The 24,946-nt window shown below is 38.9% G+C and overlaps 1 protein-coding gene across 4 annotated transcripts in view; it reads right to left on the bottom strand.

Annotated features, from left to right (window-relative positions):
• Positions 1-6,138: 6,138 nt before the first annotated feature.
• ptn (pleiotrophin) overlaps positions 6,139-24,946 on the bottom strand; it is a 100,292-nt gene continuing 81,484 nt past the window's right edge. For 3 of the 4 annotated variants that reach the window (XM_055190257.2, XM_055190260.2, XM_055190258.2), the window contains 4 exons: positions 18,797-18,888; positions 16,857-17,030; positions 15,755-15,913; positions 6,139-6,746 (listed from right to left, as the gene is read on the bottom strand). In XM_055190257.2, the coding sequence (XP_055046232.1) occupies positions 6,688-6,746; positions 15,755-15,913; positions 16,857-17,030; positions 18,797-18,888 (484 nt within the window). In that variant the 3' untranslated portion in view covers positions 6,139-6,687. Of the gene's footprint in view, positions 6,749-15,754; positions 15,914-16,856; positions 17,031-18,796; positions 18,889-24,946 lie in introns of all 4 variants that reach the window. The other variant, XM_055190259.2, reaches the window with a different exon arrangement.

Genomic DNA, 24,946 nt, shown 5'->3' with positions numbered 1-24,946 from the left:
TATGGATGAACATTAAAACCTCTAAACTGCTAAAACAGCTGGTAGTGGGCCGCGTTTGAGGCGTCAAAATTTCGTCTACCGCGTCTAGTTAGCCGCTTGAACATTTAGAGTTTGCACGCTTAATTTGCCCGTGAAAGCCGCGCGTGAAATTAAATTTTTTTATTGAGTACAAAAATATAAGAAACAGAGCATAGCATAATACAGTTTTATACAAAACAAAGTATGGTGTTAATTGGACATCGGGCATTTCAAATAATATCATAGTGCATAGTGTTAACGACTTTTTGTTTTTATCAACTTTAGAAAAGAGATAAAACATTCACATTCAGCTAAAAACACAGTGAATATTGGGGATGAATTTAAATATTTATGCATATAGAATTTAGCCTGCAATATGAATAAATTAACGATATATTCAAGATCTTTGTTAGCATTGTTTTGCGCGTGAAATTCTAGACATCGAGACATTCATGCGGAAATTTGCATCATGGGAGGGCCTTCCATAGGCTTCTGCGACTTCGCTCGCTTTCCGTAATCACGATACTACTAGAGCAAGCTCCTGAAACGCGGCGCGTTTTTCCGCAAACTTTTTCAACTTGCGCGTTTGCCGTGGCAATGCTCAATCCATGCCATTCGCGAATGACTGTGGGTTTACACCAGACGCGAGTTCAAAGATTTGCGTAGATTACATACAAAGTCAATTCAAAGACGCGATCAGACGCATCCTAGCGTGGGGCAATACGAATGACGCGATATGGGTGGCGCGTTTGCCGTGAAAACACACGCTATTCGCCTCAAATGCGTCTTCGCCAAAGTTGAAAAGATTCAACTGGAGCGCAAAATTCGCATGACACGAAGTTAAATCCCGCGAGTAATCTAGAGCGAACAACAGGATGCAATTGCACGCTTCGCGTTTGGTGTAAACCTAGAGTTACACCAGACGCGAGTTCAACGATTTGCACGAGTAGATTACATACAAAGTCAATGCAAAGACGTGATCAGACGTGTGCCGTGATCAGATATGGGTGCCGCATTTACCGCGAAAACACGCGCTATTCGCCTCAAATGCGTCTTCACCCAAGTTTAAAATATTCAACTCAAGCGAAAAATTCGCATGACACGAAGTTAAAGAGTAACTAAACCCTAAACCAACTTTTTTTAGTTTATGATCTGTAAGAATGGGGCTTTATTAGTGCTGTATATTGATTTTAGTAACTTTTTTAACATTTGGATATAAAGTGTTTCAATACTACAAAATATGGTGTAAAAACGTCGAGTGCTGCCCTCTTCAGGTTGAACGGTGGCTACTCCAGTTAAATTTTCCTATTGGATGTTGGGTCCAAAAATGCCTTGTGATGTAAGCAGGTTCAAGCTTACCACACCCTTTTTACGATCGCACAACACACTTAGTTTGTCCCCTCTATCTCCATTTGGATCTGCCCACTTTTCTTGCATTTTTTAAATATTGCCAGTGGGTGGAGTCAGGCTCTGACCAGGAGTTTAGTTACGCTTTAAATCCCGTGAGTAATCTAGAGCGAGTAGCGCGATGCCCCGTGTTTGGTGTACGTAGCATGAGGCGGAATTGCATCTACCGCACTAAATGTGTCATTCGCGCCGCAAGACCTCCAGACGCGTGTCAACGCGTCTTTACATTGACTTAACATTTAAAATCACTCGGGCTTGACGCCTCTACCGCGGCTGGTGTGAATGCAGCAAGTGTTAGCAGTGTGAAGGTCATGCATGGGGTTCAATTCCCTTGGTTACTGATAAAAATGCAAAGTAATTTTGGATAAGTGTCTGCCAGAACTATAAAGGTTTTCTCTATGAAATATACAAATTTAAAATTAAAAATCGTCTTATCTTTCCCAACGTCAATGGATGTAGAACTAATGCTTTAGTGTTGGGATGAAGTCCTTTACACTTCAGATGAGGGATTGTCATCTAGTACGGAGCATGTATGTGTTTAATCTCTCTGTGATGGAGGTCAGAGGTGTTGACAGATGCCCGCTGGTGTTGTGCTATTAGCTACATGTAAGACAGATAATGCAGGTGTCAGATTAAGTGTTCAGAGAGAGATCTGGGAGTTAAACACCCTCTCCTCTGACCCCATCCTTACATGGAGAGACACTCATCTAATACACTCGCTCTGTGCTTCACATAGAGATAAGAGGACACTGTTAGATTTACAAAAGCACAGCAGGTCTATAAGCTTCATGAGGTCACATGTGTGGTCTACATCAAAAGTATACTTATAGTTATTTATAAGTTTTCAAGCATGTTCAAATGTGTGCACTAAATCTGAAAGCAAAACAACAACTCCTATCATGGTGTAAACTGCATTTATTATTTACACAACATCTCTTGATGTTCTTAAAGTTCTTTAAAGATGTTCCTGACATCTGTAAGATATGAGCACAGACGTCTGTGTATGTTGAACTCTACACACACACATACTAGATCTGATTGGCTGTGTGTATTGTGATGTTCAGGGAGCTCATCTCATCTTCATCCAACCATCATCATCATCCTCTTGAGTAAACTGACAGCACAATTTATACAAAAGGGCTTGAGTGTGTTTTCAGATCTGTTACTGAGTTGATTTAATATAATGAAGTTATTTCAGTGTTCTTTTTTTAAGCTGACGTGGGTGTATTTTTTTCATGTGAAAGTATCACACGAGAAAGATTTATGATTTATTGTGGGGGTTTGCGTGTCTGGCACTTGTTATAAGTTTAGCTGTAAATATTTCTTTTGTCTTTGAGCACAAACACTTAAAAGTATCTGCTGTGTGTGTGAGTGTGTGTGTCAATGTTTTTGGTGTATGTGTGTTTGTGTGTGTGCTGGTCACACATGTTGTCTATGTGAAATTTGTAGTCTCATGACCCAGACATCAGTGCAGAAATACAGCACATACTTACGTGTGTATGTGTATACGCATCATTCCTGGAGTGTCTAACTCGTATGTGTGTGTATTTGTGTGTGGGGGTTTGTGAAGTGATTTGGAGACGTGTGTGAGAAATTCCAATGTGTCGTATGTTGGAGGTCATCAGAGCGGCTGACAAAGACACAAAACTATCCAATGAGCACTAAAAACTGATAAACAATATACAAAATACTACAGTCCCAATGAGTAGACTTTATCAAACAATAGTCATATTTTTATTATAATCTTTTATCAATATGTAAATATACAGTAAGTGGAACATTTGATCTGATTAGAATTTTTAAAGAACCAAGCCATACATGAACATTACACCAAGAGAGAAAGCAGACAGACGACAGTGTGAAAAAAATCACTTTAACTTGTTGGTGGCCATAGCAACTAAACCAGACTTCTTCACACGTTTGACTTTAAAGTTGGTGTTTTTTTTCCCTTTTTGGCTCATTAATGGTGAATTGAGGATGACAGAAATAATGTGCTTCGGGCCAGAAAGCAACTCTTTTCAAGTATGTGAATACAGAGAGAAAAGCTTGACCAGCACGTCTCAAGGAAAATGTTTAACATTTGCCCTTGTGTTTCTGTGACTCTGGGGAATGACGGTGTTTCCTTCAAATATCTGTGGCAATAAAAGATGTTGTTATTTAGGTAACATCCCTACCTATGTCATATTACTAACTTGATCAGGATAAAGTACTGCTGCTAGAAAGCAGTTTACACTCATACTGTATATGTTATAGTGCCAAACGCAGCAATGCATGTATATGTGTTGAGATATGAGGTGTGACACACATTGCGTAGTGTATGTTTCACACAATCGGGCCGTGCACTGTTGTGCAAAGAATTCAAATGTTTATTTTTAAAGCTGAACTACTTTTATTTGACAAGCTCATGGTGCAGGACGCTGAAAACAGTGAGACGTGTTACATCGGCCAAAGACATCTGTCTGTACATAGAGCAACAATTTAAAAACCAGCACAGGCAGAAGAGATGAATGCGTTCTGACCTGCCTCATACACGAGCTGTTGGTTTTATCAGTATACCAAAAATATATGATTTTTTCAGCTGGACTTTGGGTTACGGGGCACAGGCTGGTGAAATTGTACAGTGTATATATATGCAAAAGTCTTCGGCCACCATGCTACCATAAGATTTGTTGTTTTTGCAATTGTATAGTGATCATATATAATTATGTCTTAACCTGACAGCAGATGTCTCTGCACCGGATCAGGGCCGAAGTCTGCGGATCCGGTGCCAATCTGGTGTGGATCCGGCCCAGCGTCGGCTGCTGTCTGGGAGTCTATTTATTATAATACAACCAGAAAGCTAAGGGTATATTTAAAGTCCTCTTCTACTTGATCAATAGCAGGCAGCTGCAGGATCTCTTAAACCTAAATGAAATTAAATCCTAATTTCTAATTCTAATCAAATGACTTCAGGACTTCAGTCTCCTCAAAAAAGCTCAAGATGTGTTTCGTGCCAAGAGAGGTCACACTAAATACTGACTGATGCCTAAAGAAGACATTTAGTTTTTTTGTGTGCACATATTTCCTGTATTTTCTGTTTGTTAATCTTAATAAAAAGTGAAACATTTATATGGATGGACATTTAAACTTTGCTAAAACAACAAAGCTGGTGGTGGTGGTGGTGGGCTAAGACATTTGCACAGTACTGTGTATATATATACAGATGGGGGCATGTGGGAGGCCGGTGTAAATAATATTGTTTATTTTTCATTGCTACGCGTGTCATGTGATTTTTATTCACTGTAAGTTGTGACTTCAAACCAGTAGATGTGTGCTTTGTCATCATCTTAATATTTGTATTATAATATATAGTGGACATTCTATATGTGTAGCACAGACGAAGTGTAAATACATGTGTTTAATAATAAATATGAATGTTCTTGATCTTTATTAGGGCAACGGTCGAAACTGCATTCTGGATTGTTGATCATTGATGCGATAAAATGGTAACAAATTGTGTTTATAAGATGTATTGTGCCAAATACTTTTGGAGAAGAATCCTAGCAAATAAAGATGTTAATTATGAATGATTCGGTCTGTATTATTTCAGTCAATAAAAGAGCAACGCAACTGCACACAAATGCTAAATAATGTTCATTTATAGACTGACTGACTGAATGAATGAATAATGAGAGGTTTTATTTATTAAGATATTATTACATTAAGATAAATCCATAAGCAATCAATTATGCATATTTCATATAAGTTTAACTTGATTAACTGTGTGTAACAACAGAAGATGTTCAGCTCGATATATCAAAATCAAACTTTAACCCTAATTGCATTGTACCATACTATTTCTTCTATATCTAAGTTAACTTCAAATTCAAGGACCCTTTAAAGACTTTCCAGGTCCAATACCCTCAAATTCAAGGACTAAATGTGGGGACACATTTCAAGTGAGAGCAAGGTTACGTTGTGTTACCTTTTAAGATACATTGTTACAGTTTCCTTTCGAGGGAACTCGCGCTGCAGTGACACTTTGGGGACGCCTCCAGGGGTAAGTGCGTCTGAATGTATATCAAATTCAACCAATGGTGAGGCTTAATGACAAAAATAGGGTGACGCAGGAGCCAGGAAGTATACTGCTATCTGAAATATTGCCAAAGATGGCGTTACAGGAAGTATGGCAAGGAGACGCAGCGTCTCGTTCCCTTCTCAGGGAACAACAGTTACATATATAACCAGAGACGTTTTCATGTGTCAAACACAACTATGCAAAAAAGCATTTTGGTATGAATCAACATTAACTTACAGAAGATATAAGCATTTAAAGCGAACAGTTAAGCATGTGTGCTTAAAAAGACTCAAATTTTTATAATATTATCCTACACTACACTAATATGGATTTTTTTCCAGAAACTTTTTGCATAAAATAGATTTTTGATAGAAGCACTTTCAATGACCTGTATCTATGTATGTATATTCTCAAAAACTTCCAAGGGCCATGAATTTTTTCCCCCAGATTCACAAACTTTCAAGGATTTCGAGGACCCGTGGGAACCCTGCATGTAGTATGCAGTTCACAGTATGCACATTGTGTGTTATCATAAATTAATGAATACTGAATCCCACCATGCAATGCATGTGAATTGACCCTCCACTTCCGGTGTGATGAACCAATTAGAATTCATTATATCTGTCAATATTTATTTAAAACACACACACAAAAGCCATATTTTATACAGCTATTTTATTTCCAAGATGATTATTAGATGTCGCTTACATTAAACTGGTGAGGTCATCACCAGTGGCAAAAAAACTTCATATAGGGAATAATGACCACCGTTTCATTTAAACAGAACCATGTACAGTGTGCCGTATTCAGTAAATCACCTACAGTGGTATACTTAACCGCATAACAACTCAGTCTCATCACCCAGTTAACTATGGCAGTAACTTTACTATCGGTAAAAAACAGTACTGTACAAGTCATGCATAGACTTTAAGTCATAGGGGATTAGAAGATTATGAGGACGAGTAGAGGAAACTTCAGTTAAATGTCCTGATTTGATATTCCATAAGTTTAGTATAACATTACAATTTAAGCATGAGATTTTAATAGATATTTCTTCATCTGTATGTCGTATTTCTTCAGCAAGATAATACTATACAAGCTCTATATATTGTCTACTAGACAGAAATAAAAATCTCTTTCCCTCATATAAAGGCAGGTGTGTATATGTCCTGCATGAGGAGGTGTAACTTCTCCTCTTGTCTTCTCTAGTCTGTCGGGTTTCGATCCTTCTTTCCGTCCCGCTTTGGCTTCGGCTTCTGTGAGTCTGTAGATCAAGATGAACCCAGATTTAGTGGAAAATAATTATATTTATTCAAATATATTCACATCAGTCTCGATACAAATCGATCTTAAACAGTCCTAAATCTATAGTTACATTTCTTGATTTTTTTCTTCATCAGGCAGTCACCTGAAATGATTTTATTGTTATATTATGTCATTAAATTACCTCAGCAAAACTCATCAGAAATCGTAAATGATCCTTGACTTTAATTAACATATTAGATGAAGAGATAAAGAGAGGTTAGTGTGATTCACCTGTTGATCAAACTCATAACGTCAATTATCTCAGAAACACCATCTGTCTGCCGTCGTGTCTGTACCTGCCACGAGTTTAACTCTTGAGTTTTCACACATAACAATCAAAATACCTGAAAACTTTATCCAGGGTTCCCACACATTAGTTAACTTCAAATTCAAGGACCTTTCAAGGACTTTCCAGGTCCGATACCCTCAAATTCAAGGACTAAATGTGGGGACACATTTCAAGTGAGAGCAAGGTTACATCGAGTTACCTTTTAAGATACATTGTTACAGTTCCCTTTGAGGGAACTCGCACTGCGTCACTGCGGTGACACTTTGGCGACGCTTCCAGGGGTAAGTGCGTCTGAATGTGTATATCAAATCAACCAATGGTGAGGCTTAACAACAAAGACAGGGTGACGCAGGAGCCAGGAAGCATATCGCTATCTGAAATATTGCCAAAGACGGCGTTACAGAGACGGCGTTACAGGAAGTATGACAAGGGAGACGCAGCGTCTCGTTCCCTTCTCAGGGAACAACAGTTACATACTTAACCTGAGACATTTTTATGTGTCAAACACAACTATGCAAAAAAGCATTTTGGTATGAATCAACATTCGCAAACAGAAGATATAAGCATTTAAAGCGAACAGTTTAGCACGTGTGCTTAAAAAGACTAGAATTTTTATGATATTATCCTACACTACACAGGGAATAATATGTATTTTTTTCCAAAAAAATCTTCTTTCATTAAATAGATTCAAGCTCTTTCAATGACCTGTATATATGTATGTATATTTTTAAAAGCTTCCCAGGGCCTTGAATTTTTCCCCAGATTCACAAACTTGGGGACCCGTGGGAACCCTGTTTATCTTACAAAAGCGTATAGCAAAAACGATCTGTGCTATGTAACTGTAACATTGCTACCCAGTCTCACAAGGTTTTGTGATATAGTCACGTAAATTTTTTATTATTTTTTCGTGATATTATAACGAATTTCCGCGTTTTCTCGTGATCGTATAACGAATTCTTGTTTTCGTCTGATCACCACGTATTGGCCACTCAACTGCTTTTTCCTATTTTTAAACCATTGTCGCTTCGGTTGGGGGAAAAATTTGGTGCTTGCATAAGAATGTCACTTTATACATTGGTTTATACAATTTTTTCTGATTTGTTTTTTTATATGTCGCCTGGCGTTAGGGTTAGAGTTGGATTTGGTTAGGGGTGTCATTTTATGTAAATCTAACCCTAAACCGAAGCAACAATGGTAAGAAAATAGGACAAAACAGTTGAGTTACTAATATGTGATAATCACATGAAAACAGGAATTCGTTATACGATCACAAAAAACCGCGGAAATTCGTGATAATATCACAAAAAAGAATAAAAAATGTACAAGACTATAACACGAAATTTCGTGAGACTGGGCTGAACATTAAGATCAGTTAGTCTCAACACGCATTCATCCCACAAAATTCTGTTAATATAACTTATGACTTAATATAATCTTAATGACGTCAATATTTGAATTTTGTAGGTGTGTGTGATGCTGGGGTGCACTTCATGATCTTAACATAAGTAAGATGGATTTAACACACCATATATTACCTGCACAATACATTTATATGTTTATTTTTACTAAATTATACACCATATCGTCGCTGTCCAATGAAAACGGCGTATGTCCATTTTGCCGATTATGAGATTTTTCGACGGATTGAATGTCCAGGTTCATTTCCGTATACAGTATGCTTCACATATCTAAATGGCCAATGAAAAGTTGTGAAATCATGTCATCTGATTTTCACGTATATCCATTTGGTGTCAAAGCTGTCAATCACGCAGCGTATCTCCCGCCCTGTGGAAGCACCTGGCCGGTCTCGTAAAGTTTTATCGAAGCTTAGCACTGGATAGCCGAATAAACATAGCCTGGTGAGACAATGACTTTCCTTCATCGAGGTAAACGTTTCCCCCCTGACGCCAGACGTACGTCTAGGAGTGACAAAATTACGGTAGGACTGTGCAAACAAAGTATCTGTCTAGCATTACCATGTCAGTGTATTGATTCATTGTCCCTACATAGTTTAGAGACATTTAATAAATGTATAATTAATATTAAATAAACTAAGCGTATTTAACAACCTTAGACGTAGGCTATTTAATAAACTAAGCGTATTCATCTGTCAATATGAAACGCGACTTGGCCATTCTAATTAATGATCGGAAGAACGCGTATCGATCACCGTTACAGTAAAAAATGCACATATGTCCATTTAAACTCAATTTTGGTCAAATGTGGATTATATCATTACACTGGCAAGAATATGGTTACATGTAAAGATGCCGTACCAAGTATGACAACGCTACATTCAACTGCTTTTGATATACGGTGTTTTATTCACTTCCTGAAAAGTAACCGTTTTGGACATACGTGAGTTTCATCGGGCAGCGAAGATATATAAGTGTTTGTACATTTTACTCATACAGTACACATTGTGTTAAATGTCATTACAATATAGAGGTGTGATATCAGAGGAAGCACAGGTCAGGTCGACGCAGTCATACATTTTTTTTATATTTATTCACACCCACATGCACGCACACACATACACACACTTACTTAAAGTCAGCATCTTATAAACCAAATAGATCCGGTCATGACAATTATTCGAGAATTACCCTTTAATACAAGCCAAATCATGTCACATGGCATTTAACAGACAGAAATAGGTTCGGGCTCCACATTATTGCAGTTTCATTCACATCTCTAGCGTTCGAGTCTTTGTCTCCGAATCCAGCCAATCAAAGCTTAAGAAAATCCCCCTGCTCAGCAATGTATTGTCTCATTGTGAATATGAGCGCGGGTGATGTGATGTTCCCTTGGCCTGCCGCACCGAGAGACGCGCGAGGTGAGATAGCCTTTAGCTGTTCTCCATCTCTCTGCTCATCCGTCTGTAACAGTGGCACCACCACAATCCCCTCTGCCTTTTCTCTTATCACCTCAAACAGACCCGGGTGACAACACCCATCTCACCCTGACGTTTGTGTGTTTCCGGTTTATCCATAAGGAATAGAGTTTCTAATCACCCCTGTCCCCTGTTTGCTGGCACGCTGAAAAGGACACAAACGCACCTGTGTTACCCCTGCGATATCACACATAAACACACCGTCACAAACGCTCTAGCTCACAGACTGCTCTTTTATAACTCAGGAGACTTTGCATGTAGTTCCAGATCATTTGGTCTTGGGCAAATTTGATGAGAAATGTTTGAGTTTCTTTTGAAATGTGTCAACAGGCTGTTGAATCTATTGAGATCTCTTCAAATAAAAAATCTGAAAAAAAATCTCTCCATTTAATGTTGATTGTGATATTATACAGATCTCATTTGTGTTTTTTCTTATATTCTCCATAGGTCTCACTTCATTTCTTTAGTCCTTCAGATGTTTAATGATGAATTGGTCTCTTTAAACTCACTTTACAGGGTGACAGGAACATTTGAGCTTAAAATCCTAATAAATATGACTAACGCACAAGACCCATCAGATTCACTACAGAGCCAAATCTATCTCCCGTCTGTAACCTCATTCTCTGTCTTTAGCTTTCAGCTTTCGGATCATATAATGGATGATTCATTCATTAGTGCTAGTTATTTTACATAAACTACATTTTGTCTTTGTAATCTTTCACCAAAATGTAATAACTCTCTCTCCTAAAACAAGCCTCTTCTTCTTTAGCCTTCACACACACACGTCCTATACGTTTCACCTTCCTGATGGATCTCAAAATGTAGGGTTTTATTCAGAAATCTGTCACATTATGGTAATAGAACAGCTTGTGGATGTCATGACTCACTGACACCTGCTGTCTGCTGTCCACATCATCCAAACAAACTCCAATCACATCGCTTTAATTCATTCAGAAACCTTTACTACTAAAGTGTGTTTTTGTGTGTGTGTGTGTGTGTGTGTGTGTGTGTGTGTGTGTGTGTGTGTGTGTGTGTGTGTGTGTGTGTGTGTGTGTGTGTGTGTGTGTGTGTGCGCATGTGTGTGTTGGAAACTGTGGCTAAAAATAAATGGGTAACTTTTAGACTGAAAACTGATGTTTGTTATGACGCACAAGTGCAAAATACAAAGGCATTGAAAATTTATTTTAAGGAGACCGTAACATACAGATATCCGCTTGTTAAGTCATGACGTAAGGAATACTGTTTTCAGGTCCAAACCTCCATTTATATTATTAAACAAATGTTTATAAGCACTAGTATGCCCCAGTATAAATCCTGGTGTAAATCTCAAGTTTAAATTTTAGCCATTTTAACTAGTGTATTCCTTGACAAAAATAATAGCGTCAAAAACGGATCTATATGCTTTGTAATTACCCAATTTACGCTTTTAAAAATGATGCAGCAGTCGCCCTGACATGTACACGCACAAATTCATGTCTGCGCGCGTCTTTGCGTTCATCCACGTACAACAGCATTCAAAAGTCCAGGTGACGCCACGCGATTGACTTAGCTTAAGAAAACATGACGAAACTAAAGTGCGTTTCAAAATAATAATGCTAATCTTATTTTGACTCGATCATTATTGGCTTCTGTAGGTGTACATCAGAAATGTTTTGTGCAAAGCAGGGAAAGGGAAGAAGAAAGGAGAGATGATGAGTTTAAGGGAGGTAAGACAAACTACATCCTCACCCTGTCAGGTATCAGACATTAGAGGAAAAATCTCAGGAAAGCATTTTGTCAAGTCTATAGAATTGCATTGTTGCTGAGAAAATCAACACATGTATGTGCTATACTGTTCTGTATTTTCAGATATGGAATTAATATTTAGTTCACTAATATTTAACTCTAGGACACTAACTTACATAACAGTTAGCAGTAACTATGACTGAGATTATTTTAGTATAGCAGTCATAACATGACTGGTTTCTTGTAAAAATATTCTTGTAAAAATAATTTATTAATTATCAAGTTATGCTATCATTGTATAATGTAGAAAATATTTCGCTGCTGTCATTATTTCCAAACATTTTATGCCATTTATGCCTCCAAACATGTTAATAATGTTAGGTATGATGAAGATTATACTTATAAACGTAGAATAGTGGGTTAAGCAAAGGACATTGTATAGAAGTGTTGCATATAGAAGTGTTGCACACTTCTTGCACACAGCAGGCTTTCAAAAAAAGTCAGCAAAAATAGGGGGCCTGTGCCCCAGTAAAGCTTTATATCTAGCAACGCCCCTGGTTTGCATTATGTTTTTTTGGTTTATCCCTATGGCATTTGAGATCGATTGGACCCGGAGGTCATACTTAACAAGCGGATAGTGTGAAATTCAACACTGTAACCACATTTATACTACACTACACACTGACCAGACAAAACCGCCTTCAGCTATTACCACAAACACAAATTCATGAACATTTAATCTTCTGACAGGAAGAAAAGTGTGTGTGGATCAATATTTCAGTTTAACCTTTTAATCTCATCACTTCTACAGTTCAACTGTAGCTAAAAACACATAAATCTACTTTGTCACAAAGATGAAATGCATTCTTTACAACAACAGTGTTTTCTTTAAATCCGAGACCATAGATCACAATGGATAACTATAGAGATTGTATTTATTTCTATAACTTGTTTAAAATGGAATACTGGTTTACTGTGCTATACAGGTACATATTACATTAATAAACATGATGTGATTATATAGTTTCCAGTATGCAATGATTTTAAACATGAATATACTACATTTGTCACAAGATACTATTTGAAGAGTTTGGTTCCAAAACACAATAAATCCATCTGGACTAATTTCGGTAAAAACGTGTTTTCTATACCAAGAAATTGACAAGATGAAAACCACTATTTTCTGTTACAAACTTTCACATAGCATCTTTAGGTTATAAAAACATAAACAATTCAAATCCATAACTTGATTTTCAAAGATTTATTATAAAAACAAATATTTTTTCCCCAAAAAGCAATAAATCCATGAATTTTTTTCTAAATCCTATATTCATTTAGTTGACTAGTGGTATCCAATGACTAAAAAATAAACATTAATGGCATTAACCAAAACACTTACTTTGTCATATTAATAACACTGTCATTGCTGCGTTTATACTTGGGACGTCGTCACTTAACATTTTTCACAGCGATCAGATGTAAAATGTTTTGGTCCTGCTCGATTTTCGTTGGCTTTGCGTAAAATAATGTTACGTTTTCATAAGATCCTCTGGGGTCAATGTGTTAGCATGACAGAAGCTTGATGCTGTCGGGAGAACAAGCAACCGGCTCCCTCTCGCGTAAATTATTAGATGTTGATGGCTTACGTTTCTTTCCCATCACAAAAAAACACCACAGGTTTATTAATGCCATTAAAGTATTATTTTGTTTTTGTTTGTTTGTTGATCACAAAGTACAAGATGAGGAAAACTAGGATTCTGTGTGTATTCAATGCGCCACCATTGTTCGTTTACAAAGCGTAGAATGGTGCGCTGTGATTTGTTCAGCAGAATTATTGCATTCTGCAGAAAAAGAGGAGTGGCGTTTATTGCATTTTGGGAAAAAATTGAGAAATTATGACAGAATAACACGGCGGATATTGTATTTTGCATAAAATTTAGAAATTGTTTTTTTTAAATACCGAAACTAATAAAATACTGATTTTGGCAGTAATTCATTTTGTTTAAAAAATAAAGGCATTTATCGTGTTTTCGAACCAAACTCTTCATTTGCACCTCAATATTTTTGTACATTAACAGGATGCAATAATACCAGTGAGTGTAAATGATTATATATTAAAATTATTAAATGGATGCTGAATTATTGGGAGAATTAAAGCCATCCCTAAACCAAACCCTGGCCTTACCCAATAAATACTTAAATATTTAAACTCTTTAGGCCCTTTATTTCCACTACAATCTAACCCCCCAGTCACATTAGCTACAAGAGACAGAGCGACAGGCTACCCTTCATTTTCAATGGGAGTGGCCGTTTGCCAGCGACAAGCGACGAGCTCGCCGCTGCGCGAGCAAGGTGGGACCAAAATAGACAAGCAGGCTATTTTATGTAAATGTTGAGCGATGCAACAAAGCGACTGCCAATCGGAGTGAAGGGGCAGCGTGTGACGTAGGTCTGTGGCCGAGTAGGAGAAAATAATTCAAGATGGCGGAAAATGCGTTATATCTGTATATATCTTATAAGTTTGGCATTTTATATCATAAATTTTGTTACTTTTATTTAAATCCAAAAACACCGTTCTTCTTAACTTAACAATACCTCTAAAGTGACTTTTGATACCACTTTTAGATACTAGCCAAGGAACGCTCATCAAGCGAGTGCGTGTTGCTCGGTGTCGCTCACTTTTGTAGCTAATGTGACTGTAGGGTAAGCAATTTTTAGTGAAAATAAATGCCTTTTTGATGTGATATGTGATAAGAAACAGAAGACAAGCGAGGTCAGCAAAAGGTGGATTCGAACCAGGGACAAAAGCCAGTTTCGTGAAGCACACACTTTACTACACATGGCACTGAGGATGAGAATCACTCTTATAAACTTTAGTTAACTGCACTTTTAAAGGGACAATAAAATTAATTTTCATTTCGCTTCAGTACAACGTCTGGGACTGCTGTGTAGAGTTTCGTTTTCTCCGGCAAAAATCTGCAGGTCTAATCAGCGAACAGAGGGGGGTCGCTAAGAACGATGACGTTGAGGTCGTGCGCCAGACTGAGTTGTAGTTCAGTAATGGCTGCGGGAAAAGATGCGAGCAATGCTATTAGGTCCGTTGTGGCAACGCTGCCGAATATCCAAAATTTACAGCCGGAGCAAGAACAAGCTTTGCTAAGTTTTGTTGGTGGCCATGACGTTATGGCCCTCCTCCCCACGGGGTTCGGGAAAAGTTTGATTTTCCAGCTCGCTCCGTTAGTGGTGAAAGAGATGGCTAACGCTAACGTTGCTAAGCCTATGTGCATGACATACGTCACGACCAAACGTTAGGGATTGGTTATGGCAGATTCAGGGTGACTCTGGGCAGATCCAATAGTTTTAAACTTCAACAGAGAGGACCCTCCTTAACGGAAGTAATGCTTTGCAATGGAGCATAGCCAGACTCTCTGTATGTTCGAATGTCAATTAAATGAATGTACGACCTGGTTGGACCAGGCTCAGGATTTACCCCATCTAGTGGTGAAATTGTATTTTGTGTTCAAACGAACAGTGCTCTCTAGCGCCTCGCCTTTCCAAATGCGTGTTGCAACTACGGTAGCCCTTATGTTCTCACTGATCTCCTTGTCCATTGCAGCTGATTCTGAATGAAAACGTGTTGTGGAAACGCGTTGGTAGTCCCTCTCTGCTATTATAGTTTATCAGTATGGAAGAAAGATATGGACGCCTCCTTGGACTTATCCGTTCAATGTAAATAAAGAGAAGAAATTCTAAGCTTACAAAGATAAGTCAGATCACTGGCAGAGGTCATTTGACACCAACGAGGACTACTTACTGTCCCTTTAAATAGACACCACTAAAGTGTTGCATTTACAATCCTGTGAAAAACATTTTACATTTTGCCAGACTGGGAATTAAAGTTTAAGTTGATAGCAATGCATTATGGGATATGGTATAGAATTGTGTTATTCTGAAGACAGCTCATGTTCTCGAGAGATTCAACATAAGGTCACACCATCTAAAGCAATTTTTTTACAAAAGTGTTAGATCAGAAAGGAGAGCTGTTTGCGTGTGTAGGCACCTTGCGGTTTGCTCTTGGGTTTTGCGCAGGGTTTAGTAGCATTGACGGTGTTCGGGCAGTTGGCGTCCATCAGCGCTCGCTTTAGCGTACCGATGCGTGTCTTCATTCCTGTGCTGGAGTCACACTCACCCCATGCCTGAAACTCATATTTACATTCACCTCCAAGACAAAGGCATGCACCACATCAAAAACTGTTAATAAATGCAAAAAATGTGCAAAACTTAAAGTAAAAAGTAAAAAACAGCATTGCTGCATTGGTTTCAGTGCAATACAAATAAATTGTGTTGCAGTCACAGTTAGTAACATAATAAACTTGATTGACTATTAAGACATTATTTTCCTAGACAGAGATCTGAATCATTTTATTCTCAAAATCGTTTTTTCATTAAAAATAAAATAAATACACAGAATTTATTTATCTGAAACTAATGCGAAGATGTAACACACTTAAGGCATTATTCTGCACGGCTCTGATTTATTTCTCTTCAAACTCATTCTTTAAACTTCTCTGAGCTCTTGCTTTCAGCTGGGGTGGATGCGGTTTAAACCGCTTCATTCAAGCACAAAATTGTCTCTAATGACATATTTAAAGCCAGAGAGAACATAATTACATCCGGTGGCCCTCTGGTAAAATAGCCGCTGTCCTGAATGGAGTCCAGTGTGAAATATACAGAGACAAGACAGTAGAGTTTTAACACTGAACTACACTTGCTCTACCGCCGAGTCTGAACTACACGAGAGGAATCCTCAGTGAAAAAGCATTTAGTCTGATCATGTTTTATTTATGATGTGAAGCCTGATGTTCTGTAGGGGATGTTAGATTTTTCAGGGGAGAGAGAAAGTTCTGATGAGAAACACCTTACAGTTCCAATGTTTGTTGATAGTTTATGTGCATACCTACAAATCTCAAGGGACTGTGGCATATGCTTTCTCATACACACACACACACTCATTCTGCCAGCTTGTTTCTGGCTCTCAGAGCAGACGTGTCATTTCTGGAGGACATAAATCTGTGAGTTTCTTCCTCATGATGAACCGAGACGTGTGTGTGTTTGTGTGTAATGTGTGTATGTATAACCTGTGTGTGTGAGCGGATTCTCACCTCCAAACTGTTTTTTCCAGTTGCAGGGAATTTTGCAGCGCTGGGTTTTGATGGTCTGTTTGCAGTCGTTGCCGGTGCGTGTGCCTTCTCTCGTGCCCAGACCGCAGTCACCCTCATTAGCCACACAGACACTCCATTGCCACTCACCACAATCTGATTTACGTTCCTTTTTACCTGTCAGAGCATCCACACATATATTCACATGCTGAGTTTCACATCGCTGCAGTATTGATGATATGGAACACTGATGGTGATATGAAGCAGTGATGTGATAGAAAAGTGATGATGATCAGGAGGACTGATGGTGATGTAAATCAGTAATGGTGCTGTGAAGCGGTGATGATGATGTAAAACACTGATGGTGATGTAAAGTGGTGATGGTGATGTAAAACACTAATGGTGATGTAAAGCGGTGATGGTGATGTGAAGCCCTGATGGTGATGTAAAACACTGTTGGTGATGTAAAACACTGATGGTGATGTGAAGCGGTGATGTAAAGCAGTGATGGTGATGTGAAGCAGTGATGGTGATGTGAAGCAGTGATGGTGATGTAAAACACTGTTGGTGATGTGAAGCAGTGAGGGTGATGTGAAGCGGTGATGGTGATGTGAAGCAGTGATGGTGATGTAAAACACTGATGGTGATGTAAAACAATGTTGGTGATGTAAAACCCTGATGGTGATGTGAAGCAGTGATGGTGATGTGAAACGGTGATGTAAAGCAGTGATGGTGATGTGAAGCAGTGATGGTGATGTTAAGCGGTGATGGTGATGTGAAGCAGTGATGATGATGTAAAACACTGATGGTGATATGGAGCAGTGATGGTGATGTAAAGTGGTGATGGGTGATGTGAAGCTATGATGGTGATGTGAAGCAGTGATGGTGATGTAAAGCGGTGATGGTGATGCTAAGCATTGATGGTGTATGAAGCGGTGATGGTGATGTGAAGCGGTGATGATGATGTAAAACACTGATGGTGATGTAAAACACTGATGGGGATGTGAAGCGGTGATGTTAATCAGTGATGGTGATGTAAAACAGTGATGGTGATGTAAAACACTGATGGTGATGTGAAGCGGTGATGTGAAGCAGTGATGGTGATGTAAAGCGGTGATGGTGATGTGAAGCGTTGATGGTGATGTAAAGCGGTGATGGTGATGTAAAACACTGATGGTGATGTAAAACACCGTTGGTGATGTGAAGCAGTGATGGTGATGTAAAACACTGACGGTGATGTAAATCAGTGATGGTGATGTGAATCAGTGATGGTGATGTGAAGTGGTGATGATGATGGAAAACACTAATGGTGATGTAAATCAGTGATGGTGCTGTGAAGCCCTGATGGTGATGTGAAGCAGTGATGGTGATGTAAAACACCGTTGGTGATGTGAAGCAGTGATGGTGATGTAAAACACTGATGGTGATGTAAAACACTGATGGTGATGTAAAACACTGATGGTGATGTAAAACACTGATGGTGATGTGAAGCAGTGATGGTGATGTGAAGCGTTGATGGTGATGTGAAGCGTTGATGGTGATGTAAAGCGGTGATGGTGTATGAAGAGGTAATGTGAAGCAGTGATGATGATGTAAAACACTGATGGTGATATGGAGCAGTGATGGTGATGTAAAGTGGTGATGGTGATGTAAAGGGGTGATGGTGATGTAAAACACTGATGGTGTATGAATCCTACATAATATAAAGAACATTCTTTGAAAATATAACCATGATATGTTAAATATTTACTGAGGGCATGTCAAAGATTGAGATAAATGTGAAATCAAACTTATTCTATTGATCTCATCATTACATTATGAGACTTTAGTCTGGATTTGACACACAGGGTCACAAAGTAATTGTTATTACAGAACATTGTGTTGTTAAATACAACAGTATGGGTTAATAGACAGCAATAAGTGGTAATATTCGATGACCCTACCTTGTTTCTCTGTTTTACCACCATCTGCCGTTGTGACTGTGATGACCAGGAGGGCTAATAAAGCCACACACATACACTGCTGCTGCTGCATGCTGGGAAAAACAAATCCACATTAATACCATGGCTCATAATCCAACAAAACAGAGTACAAACATCAAACTGTCAAAGCTTCATCAAGAAGACCTTCCCTTTATTCTCCTTCACTCTCAGGGGGAAAAGTAAAGGTGGATTGAATAATTAGAAAGCAATTTTATCCCAAACGCTCGGCTGCACTTCAGTTACAGTAACGGTCCAGGCCAGCGGCGACATCACCTCCATTTCAATTACTTATGAGCCTCCCTACTGCCGCCTAAACTCTTTCCCTACACCCCCTTTTCTCCTCCTCTTTCTGCTCGGATGATTTCCACTGTGCTGTGCCCATAAGAACTCTGCGCTGCCTTGAGTTAAAGACGTCCTCTTATTGAATGTGAATCACACTAAATCTCAAGAACATAAAACAATAAGTGATTATATTTTGCAAATATGACAGCTCTGTTTCAAACCCATCCACACAGAGTGGCTTTTCAGAGACACTGTAGCACAGATCAAACCACCAAGTATTGTGAGATGCTCTACATAAAGTGGGCAAGCACATCAAATATCCCTTCACATGTGAAGTTCACAGAAGACTCACTATTAATTTCTTCAGGCAGTTCTTTAGATTTTGGTACAGGCTACTTTTTATATACAGTATTTTACTGATATTACCTATATTGATTTGGGGGAGAAATGTGCACCTTTTATTAAATGTGGTTGCAATGATTACAATGGACAATTTTACTGATACGGTAACCCGGTGTGTTTGAGAGTACATCTGCGCTGTTCCATCAGCATCATGGGCGTCTGAACCATTGACCCACCCACTTTTTAAGATTAATGATATTGGACCAACACACTTTTTTTCTAATTTAGCGCACATATGTCTGTTCACTTGCCAAAGGGCCGTCAGTCAAATTCATTCCACTAAGGGAATGCCCTAATAAATTAAACTCTGTTCCACGTTCCAGTTACAACCTTAACCTTCCATATTACCTCATTCATAAGCTTTGTGAATGAAAAGAGAGGTTTAAAGACTAGATTTGTGTTTCAATTGCAATTCAAATTTGTAATGACAGCAATAGAAATCTGCATTTCATTTATATCGCTAGGTCATTATATTTATAATGCTATGTTTGATGGAGCGTGGTGAAGGCATGTTTTATTTCCACTTAAATGAAGATCACTGCACTCATAACAGCAAGGTCATGAGTTTGACTTAGAGGGAATTCATGCGTTGTATACAGTACATGTATACTTGCTTTGGAAATAAGCATCTATTGTGTAAATGAATAGAAACTATTACCAGAATGATCTCATTTATCTCATAGTCTTCAAAATGTTGCCAAGGTACATGAAGCCTGTTTGTAAGACTAAAAACAGCAAGAGGAAACCTCAAACAATCTGTTCTTACCCTTTTGATTGAACTTTTAAAATGACAGATTAGTCAATTTTTCTTTCTATCAATTGAAATCCAAGCTCATGTGGGTATAGTCAATTCAAATGCACATTCCAGTGGGCGTGGCCAATTCTCTTCAAACTCACATTCCAGTGGGCATAGAGACAGAGCGCAGTTATGCAAATTTGAAAACCACGCCCACTGGGGGGGAAAGCAATTCAACCGTCTCCATTGACTTTGTATTGCGAGAAGCCGCCTCCTTTTCATTTCTGGCTTATAACAAAAAACTGAACAATGCCCAAAAGCCGCTGTGCGACAACACGCACAGCCAACAAGCCAAAGAACCCAGAAATAAGTTTTTATAAGCTGTCGAGCCGTAAAACCCAGTCTTTAAGGAGAATAAAGTGGATCGCCGACTACGTTTCCCCCTAGTGGACGCAGTTTTACTAATAGTATTACTATGAAAAGTTGCCTGTATCCATTTTTGTGTCTTTAAACGCTCGTTTTTTGGGGTTGACAGCTTATAAGAACTTATTTACAGATTAAACTTAAAAACAAATAATACGTAAAAGCCGCTGTGTGACAAGGTGTACATCTAACACGCCCAAAAAAAAAAAAAATACGTTTTTATGGGCTGTCGACTTCAAGGAGCGAGCGTTTGGACACGGAGGTGGAGGCGGGCAACTTTTCGTAGTGCTCCTATTGGTAAAACAGGGGGAAACGTGGTCGGCGATCCACTTTGTTCTCCTTGGAGACTGGGTTTTGCGGCTCGACAGCTTGTAAAATCTTATTTCTGGTTTCTTTGGCTTGTTAGCTGTACATATTGTCACAAAGCAGCTTTTATGCATTATTCAGTTTTTTGTTATAAGCCAGAAATGACAAGGAGGCGGCCTCTTGCAATACAAAGTCAATGGGGACCGTTGGATTGCTTTCCCCCCTGGTGGGCGTGGTTTTCAGGTTATGACGCGCTGCGCTCTGTCTCTATGGTCAATCACACACAAATTTACATTCCTGTGGGCGTGGTCAATTACATTCAATTTTACATTTCAGTGGGCGTGGTCAATTACATTTAATCTCACATTCTAGTGGGAGTGGTCAATTCTATTCAAACTCACATTCTAGTGGGAGTGGTCAATTCTATTCAAACTCACATTCTAGTGGGAGTTGTCAGTTACATTTAATCTCACATTCTAATGGGAGTGGTCAATTCTATTCAATCTTACATTCTAGTGGGAGTGGTCAATTTGTAGGAATGGGCACCGAACTCGGTACTTTTATAGGCACCGACCGAATTGCGTCGGTACTACCCAGTATCGATTCACATAAAATCAATCGGTGCTCAATTTCGGTACCTGAGAGAACATGTCAGCGCGCCGCGTCTGGTACGCGCGCGCGAGAGAGAGAGAGACCATGTGGGAACTTGATGACACCCCTTTGCAACTTGCTTAATGGCTAACAAAAAGCGATCTAACGTGTGGTTAAATTTCACAAAGTATGATGCAGACAAAGCTACCTGCAATATTTGTAACAGTAAGTGCAAGGCAGGCAGTGGTAATACATCCAACCTGAGGAAGCACTTACACAATGTGTATTTAAAAGCACAAGAGGGCTTATTAAGATGCGTTTTCGTCGATCAGATCACAAGTGGACGAGAGAGACAAATTCTGTAAACACCTGGTATTTATTAACACCAGTCCGTCTTTTTTTCCCACTTTCGACCGCTTCTGTCCTGATTACTTTGAGTGGTGGTCCGTGGAGACTGCGGGGAAGTCCCTCTGCTTTCGTTTTAACGCGAGCTGGAGCTGACTGTTTAAATGGATGCGAACTAATATGGCGCTGCTTGTGTTTTAAGTAAACATGCTGCACAGTGTTTTGTACATGAATATGTTGGCGCTTTCTTGGATTTTTCAGCGCAATTAATGAAATAAGATTGCGCAACTTTCATGCGCTCGCAAAATGAAACTGCGGAGATCAGCCGCTTTTAGTTTTATCAATGAAAGCCTAAAGACTGTGTGTTCACGCTAAAAGTCAGAAATGACGTAAAACTTTGTGCCCAATACCTCATATTAGATAAATGGACGGAGAGAAGGCGGTCCGTGTGGCTGTTCGAACACAAAACCACATGCGGACCAAATGCCAATGCTGGCCAGCTTGGCAAAAAAGTATCTGTGTCCAGTCCTCTTCTACATCCTCACTGTGTCCCTTGCTGTAGAGAACACTCGCTCTATATTGTTTTCTACATAAAAGTTTACTTTTATGTTGCTTTTATGATGTTTATGTTCATTGATCATTTGTCTTACTTATATATTTTATTTATTTATTTATTTAAGACATGTGCCCTGGATGTTTTAGGGATTTTTTTTGTAAAGATTGTGTGTGTTATTAAACATTTTGAAATAAATAACAAAATGTTGAAAATGAGAGGTTTGGGCAGGGCTTATTATGTCCACCGAAAGTTGCAATGTGTAATTTTTAGAAGGATCTTTTGACAGAAATGCAAAATAATTTACAAAACTATATAATCAGGGGTGTATAAAGACCTTACATAATGAACCGTTATGTGTTTATTACCTTAAAACGAGAGCTTTTTATCTACATATTCTGAGGGTCCCCTTACATGAAAGTCACCATTTTGTGCTGCCAGTTTTCTACAGAAGCCCTTAAAGGACAATTTCTTTTACTAAGTTGTCTCCAACAATGAAATGTTTGTCCGGTGGCGGCTACCGTAGCTTTTTTATGTGTTTCAAAAGCGAGGGGTGAGACATGGACTAAGCCGTTGGTTGCAGTTCGCAACCTCACCACTAGATGCCGCTAAAATGTACACACTGCACCTTTAAGTCAGAGTAAAGTACCGAAAAAGGTACCGCTGGGTACCGGTATCGAATTCCAGGTACCGGTATCGGTACCGGTAAAAATGTGAACGGTACCCAACCCTATCAAATTGATTAAAACTCACATTCTAGTGGGTGTGGTCAATTCTATTCAAACTCACATTCTAGTGGGAGTGGTCAATTTTATTAAATCTCACATTCCAGTGGGCGTGGTCAATTACATTTAAACTCACATTCCACTGGGCGTGGTTAATTACATTTAAACTCACATTCCACTGGGCGTGGTTAATTCTAGTCAAACCTACATTCTAGTGAGAGTTGTCAGTTACATTTAATCTCACATTCTAGTGGGAGTGGTCAATTATATTCAAACTCACATTTTAATGGGCGTGGTCATTTACATTCAAAGTCACATTTCAGTGGGTGTGGTTAATTCTGTTTAAACTTACATTCTAAACAATAGACCCCTTCACGGTTCACGTCACAGGCGGTTCCCACTGCGCATGTCGGGGTCAAAAATGTAATTACAGCAGATTGAGTCGCGTATTATTCGGTATCGTCAAAATGATACTTACATCGTGGGCTTTGAAAATCACACCAGGTCTGCCGTTAAGTTTTTCGGGATTCCTGCAGAATCTCAAAAACAAAAAATACAACATCTGTGGCTGCAAGCAATTAAACGTGCAGACTGGGACAATGCAAATATCAAAGAGGCTTGTGTTTATAGTGCTCCCTACATTTCAAGTAAGTCATAATTTTTCAGCCCTGTTAGATTGAACTAGAAAGCCTAAATGGTATGAACAGTTTGACCCCATGCTGCGCGTGCACCCGATAGTCATTCAATGTTTACAAACCTTGCAGGGATCTATATTAAGCCTTAAAGTTCGGAATAATTAAGGGCGTGGCCACTTGAGTGGCAGATGAATTTCCGCTTCTGTCACTACAATTGAGCTAAGTGGGCGGGCATGGTTTCAGCAACCAGGCACCACCCACATTCCACCTTTTTTCGGTTATCCGCGAGTGACGCGCTGCAAAGATGGCAACGGCTCTTCAGAAACCTACAGGTGACGTCACGGACACTACATCCATTTTTTACACTCTGTGATTCCAACAAATCTAAAAAGGGAGAGGAATTTTTTGATTTGATTTTTTTGCCCAGTGCAGAAAGCCATCACGAATATATTTATGTTTAAGTTCTGCAGATCAACCAACAGACCCTAAAGTAAGATCAGTAGCCTCACATGAAAAATTACCTGTGCTCACCCCCCCCCAAAAACCCCACTGAATGAAGACTTGGGGCAGTCAGTTTGTGTGTGTGTGTGTGCAGTGGGGTAAAGCAGTTACCCACTCTAACACTCCATTAGCTCATTGATCAGTGTGGAAGCAGCAGGGATAGAGTGTCAACGTGATCCATCAGACTCAATCACACACACTCATGTTTATTGCCAGAAGAAAGCTGAATTCATTGTTTGTGACTGACAGATTTCTGGAACAGTGGTGCATTGGATTTTTAAGAAACAGTTCACCCAAAAATGTTCCCTCCCTCATGATGCTTAAAATGCTCCTGATTTTATTTATATCTGTTAAAACACAACGTGAATTATTTCACTGTAAAATGAACATATAAACTAACCAATGATTGTAAACTCCAAAAGCACAAAGAGGAACTTTAAATGGGTTATGGATTTTGCAGTAAGTCATTAGGTTAGGAGTGAATGTGCAGAGAGTCCAGTTCTTTTCGTCCTTTTTTTTAAACTGGAAAGCAACTGTCCACATTCACTTTAACCCTACAGAAAAAAGCATCATGAATGATTTCAGTATGACTCAGTGGATTACACGTGTTGG

The sequence above is a fragment of the Misgurnus anguillicaudatus genome, chromosome 1 (assembly GCF_027580225.2).
Source record: "Misgurnus anguillicaudatus chromosome 1, ASM2758022v2, whole genome shotgun sequence".
Classification (NCBI taxonomy): domain Eukaryota; kingdom Metazoa; phylum Chordata; class Actinopteri; order Cypriniformes; family Cobitidae; genus Misgurnus; species Misgurnus anguillicaudatus.
The sequence above is the reverse complement of the archived record's forward strand: the minus strand, read 5'-3'. Positions and strand labels throughout refer to the sequence as shown.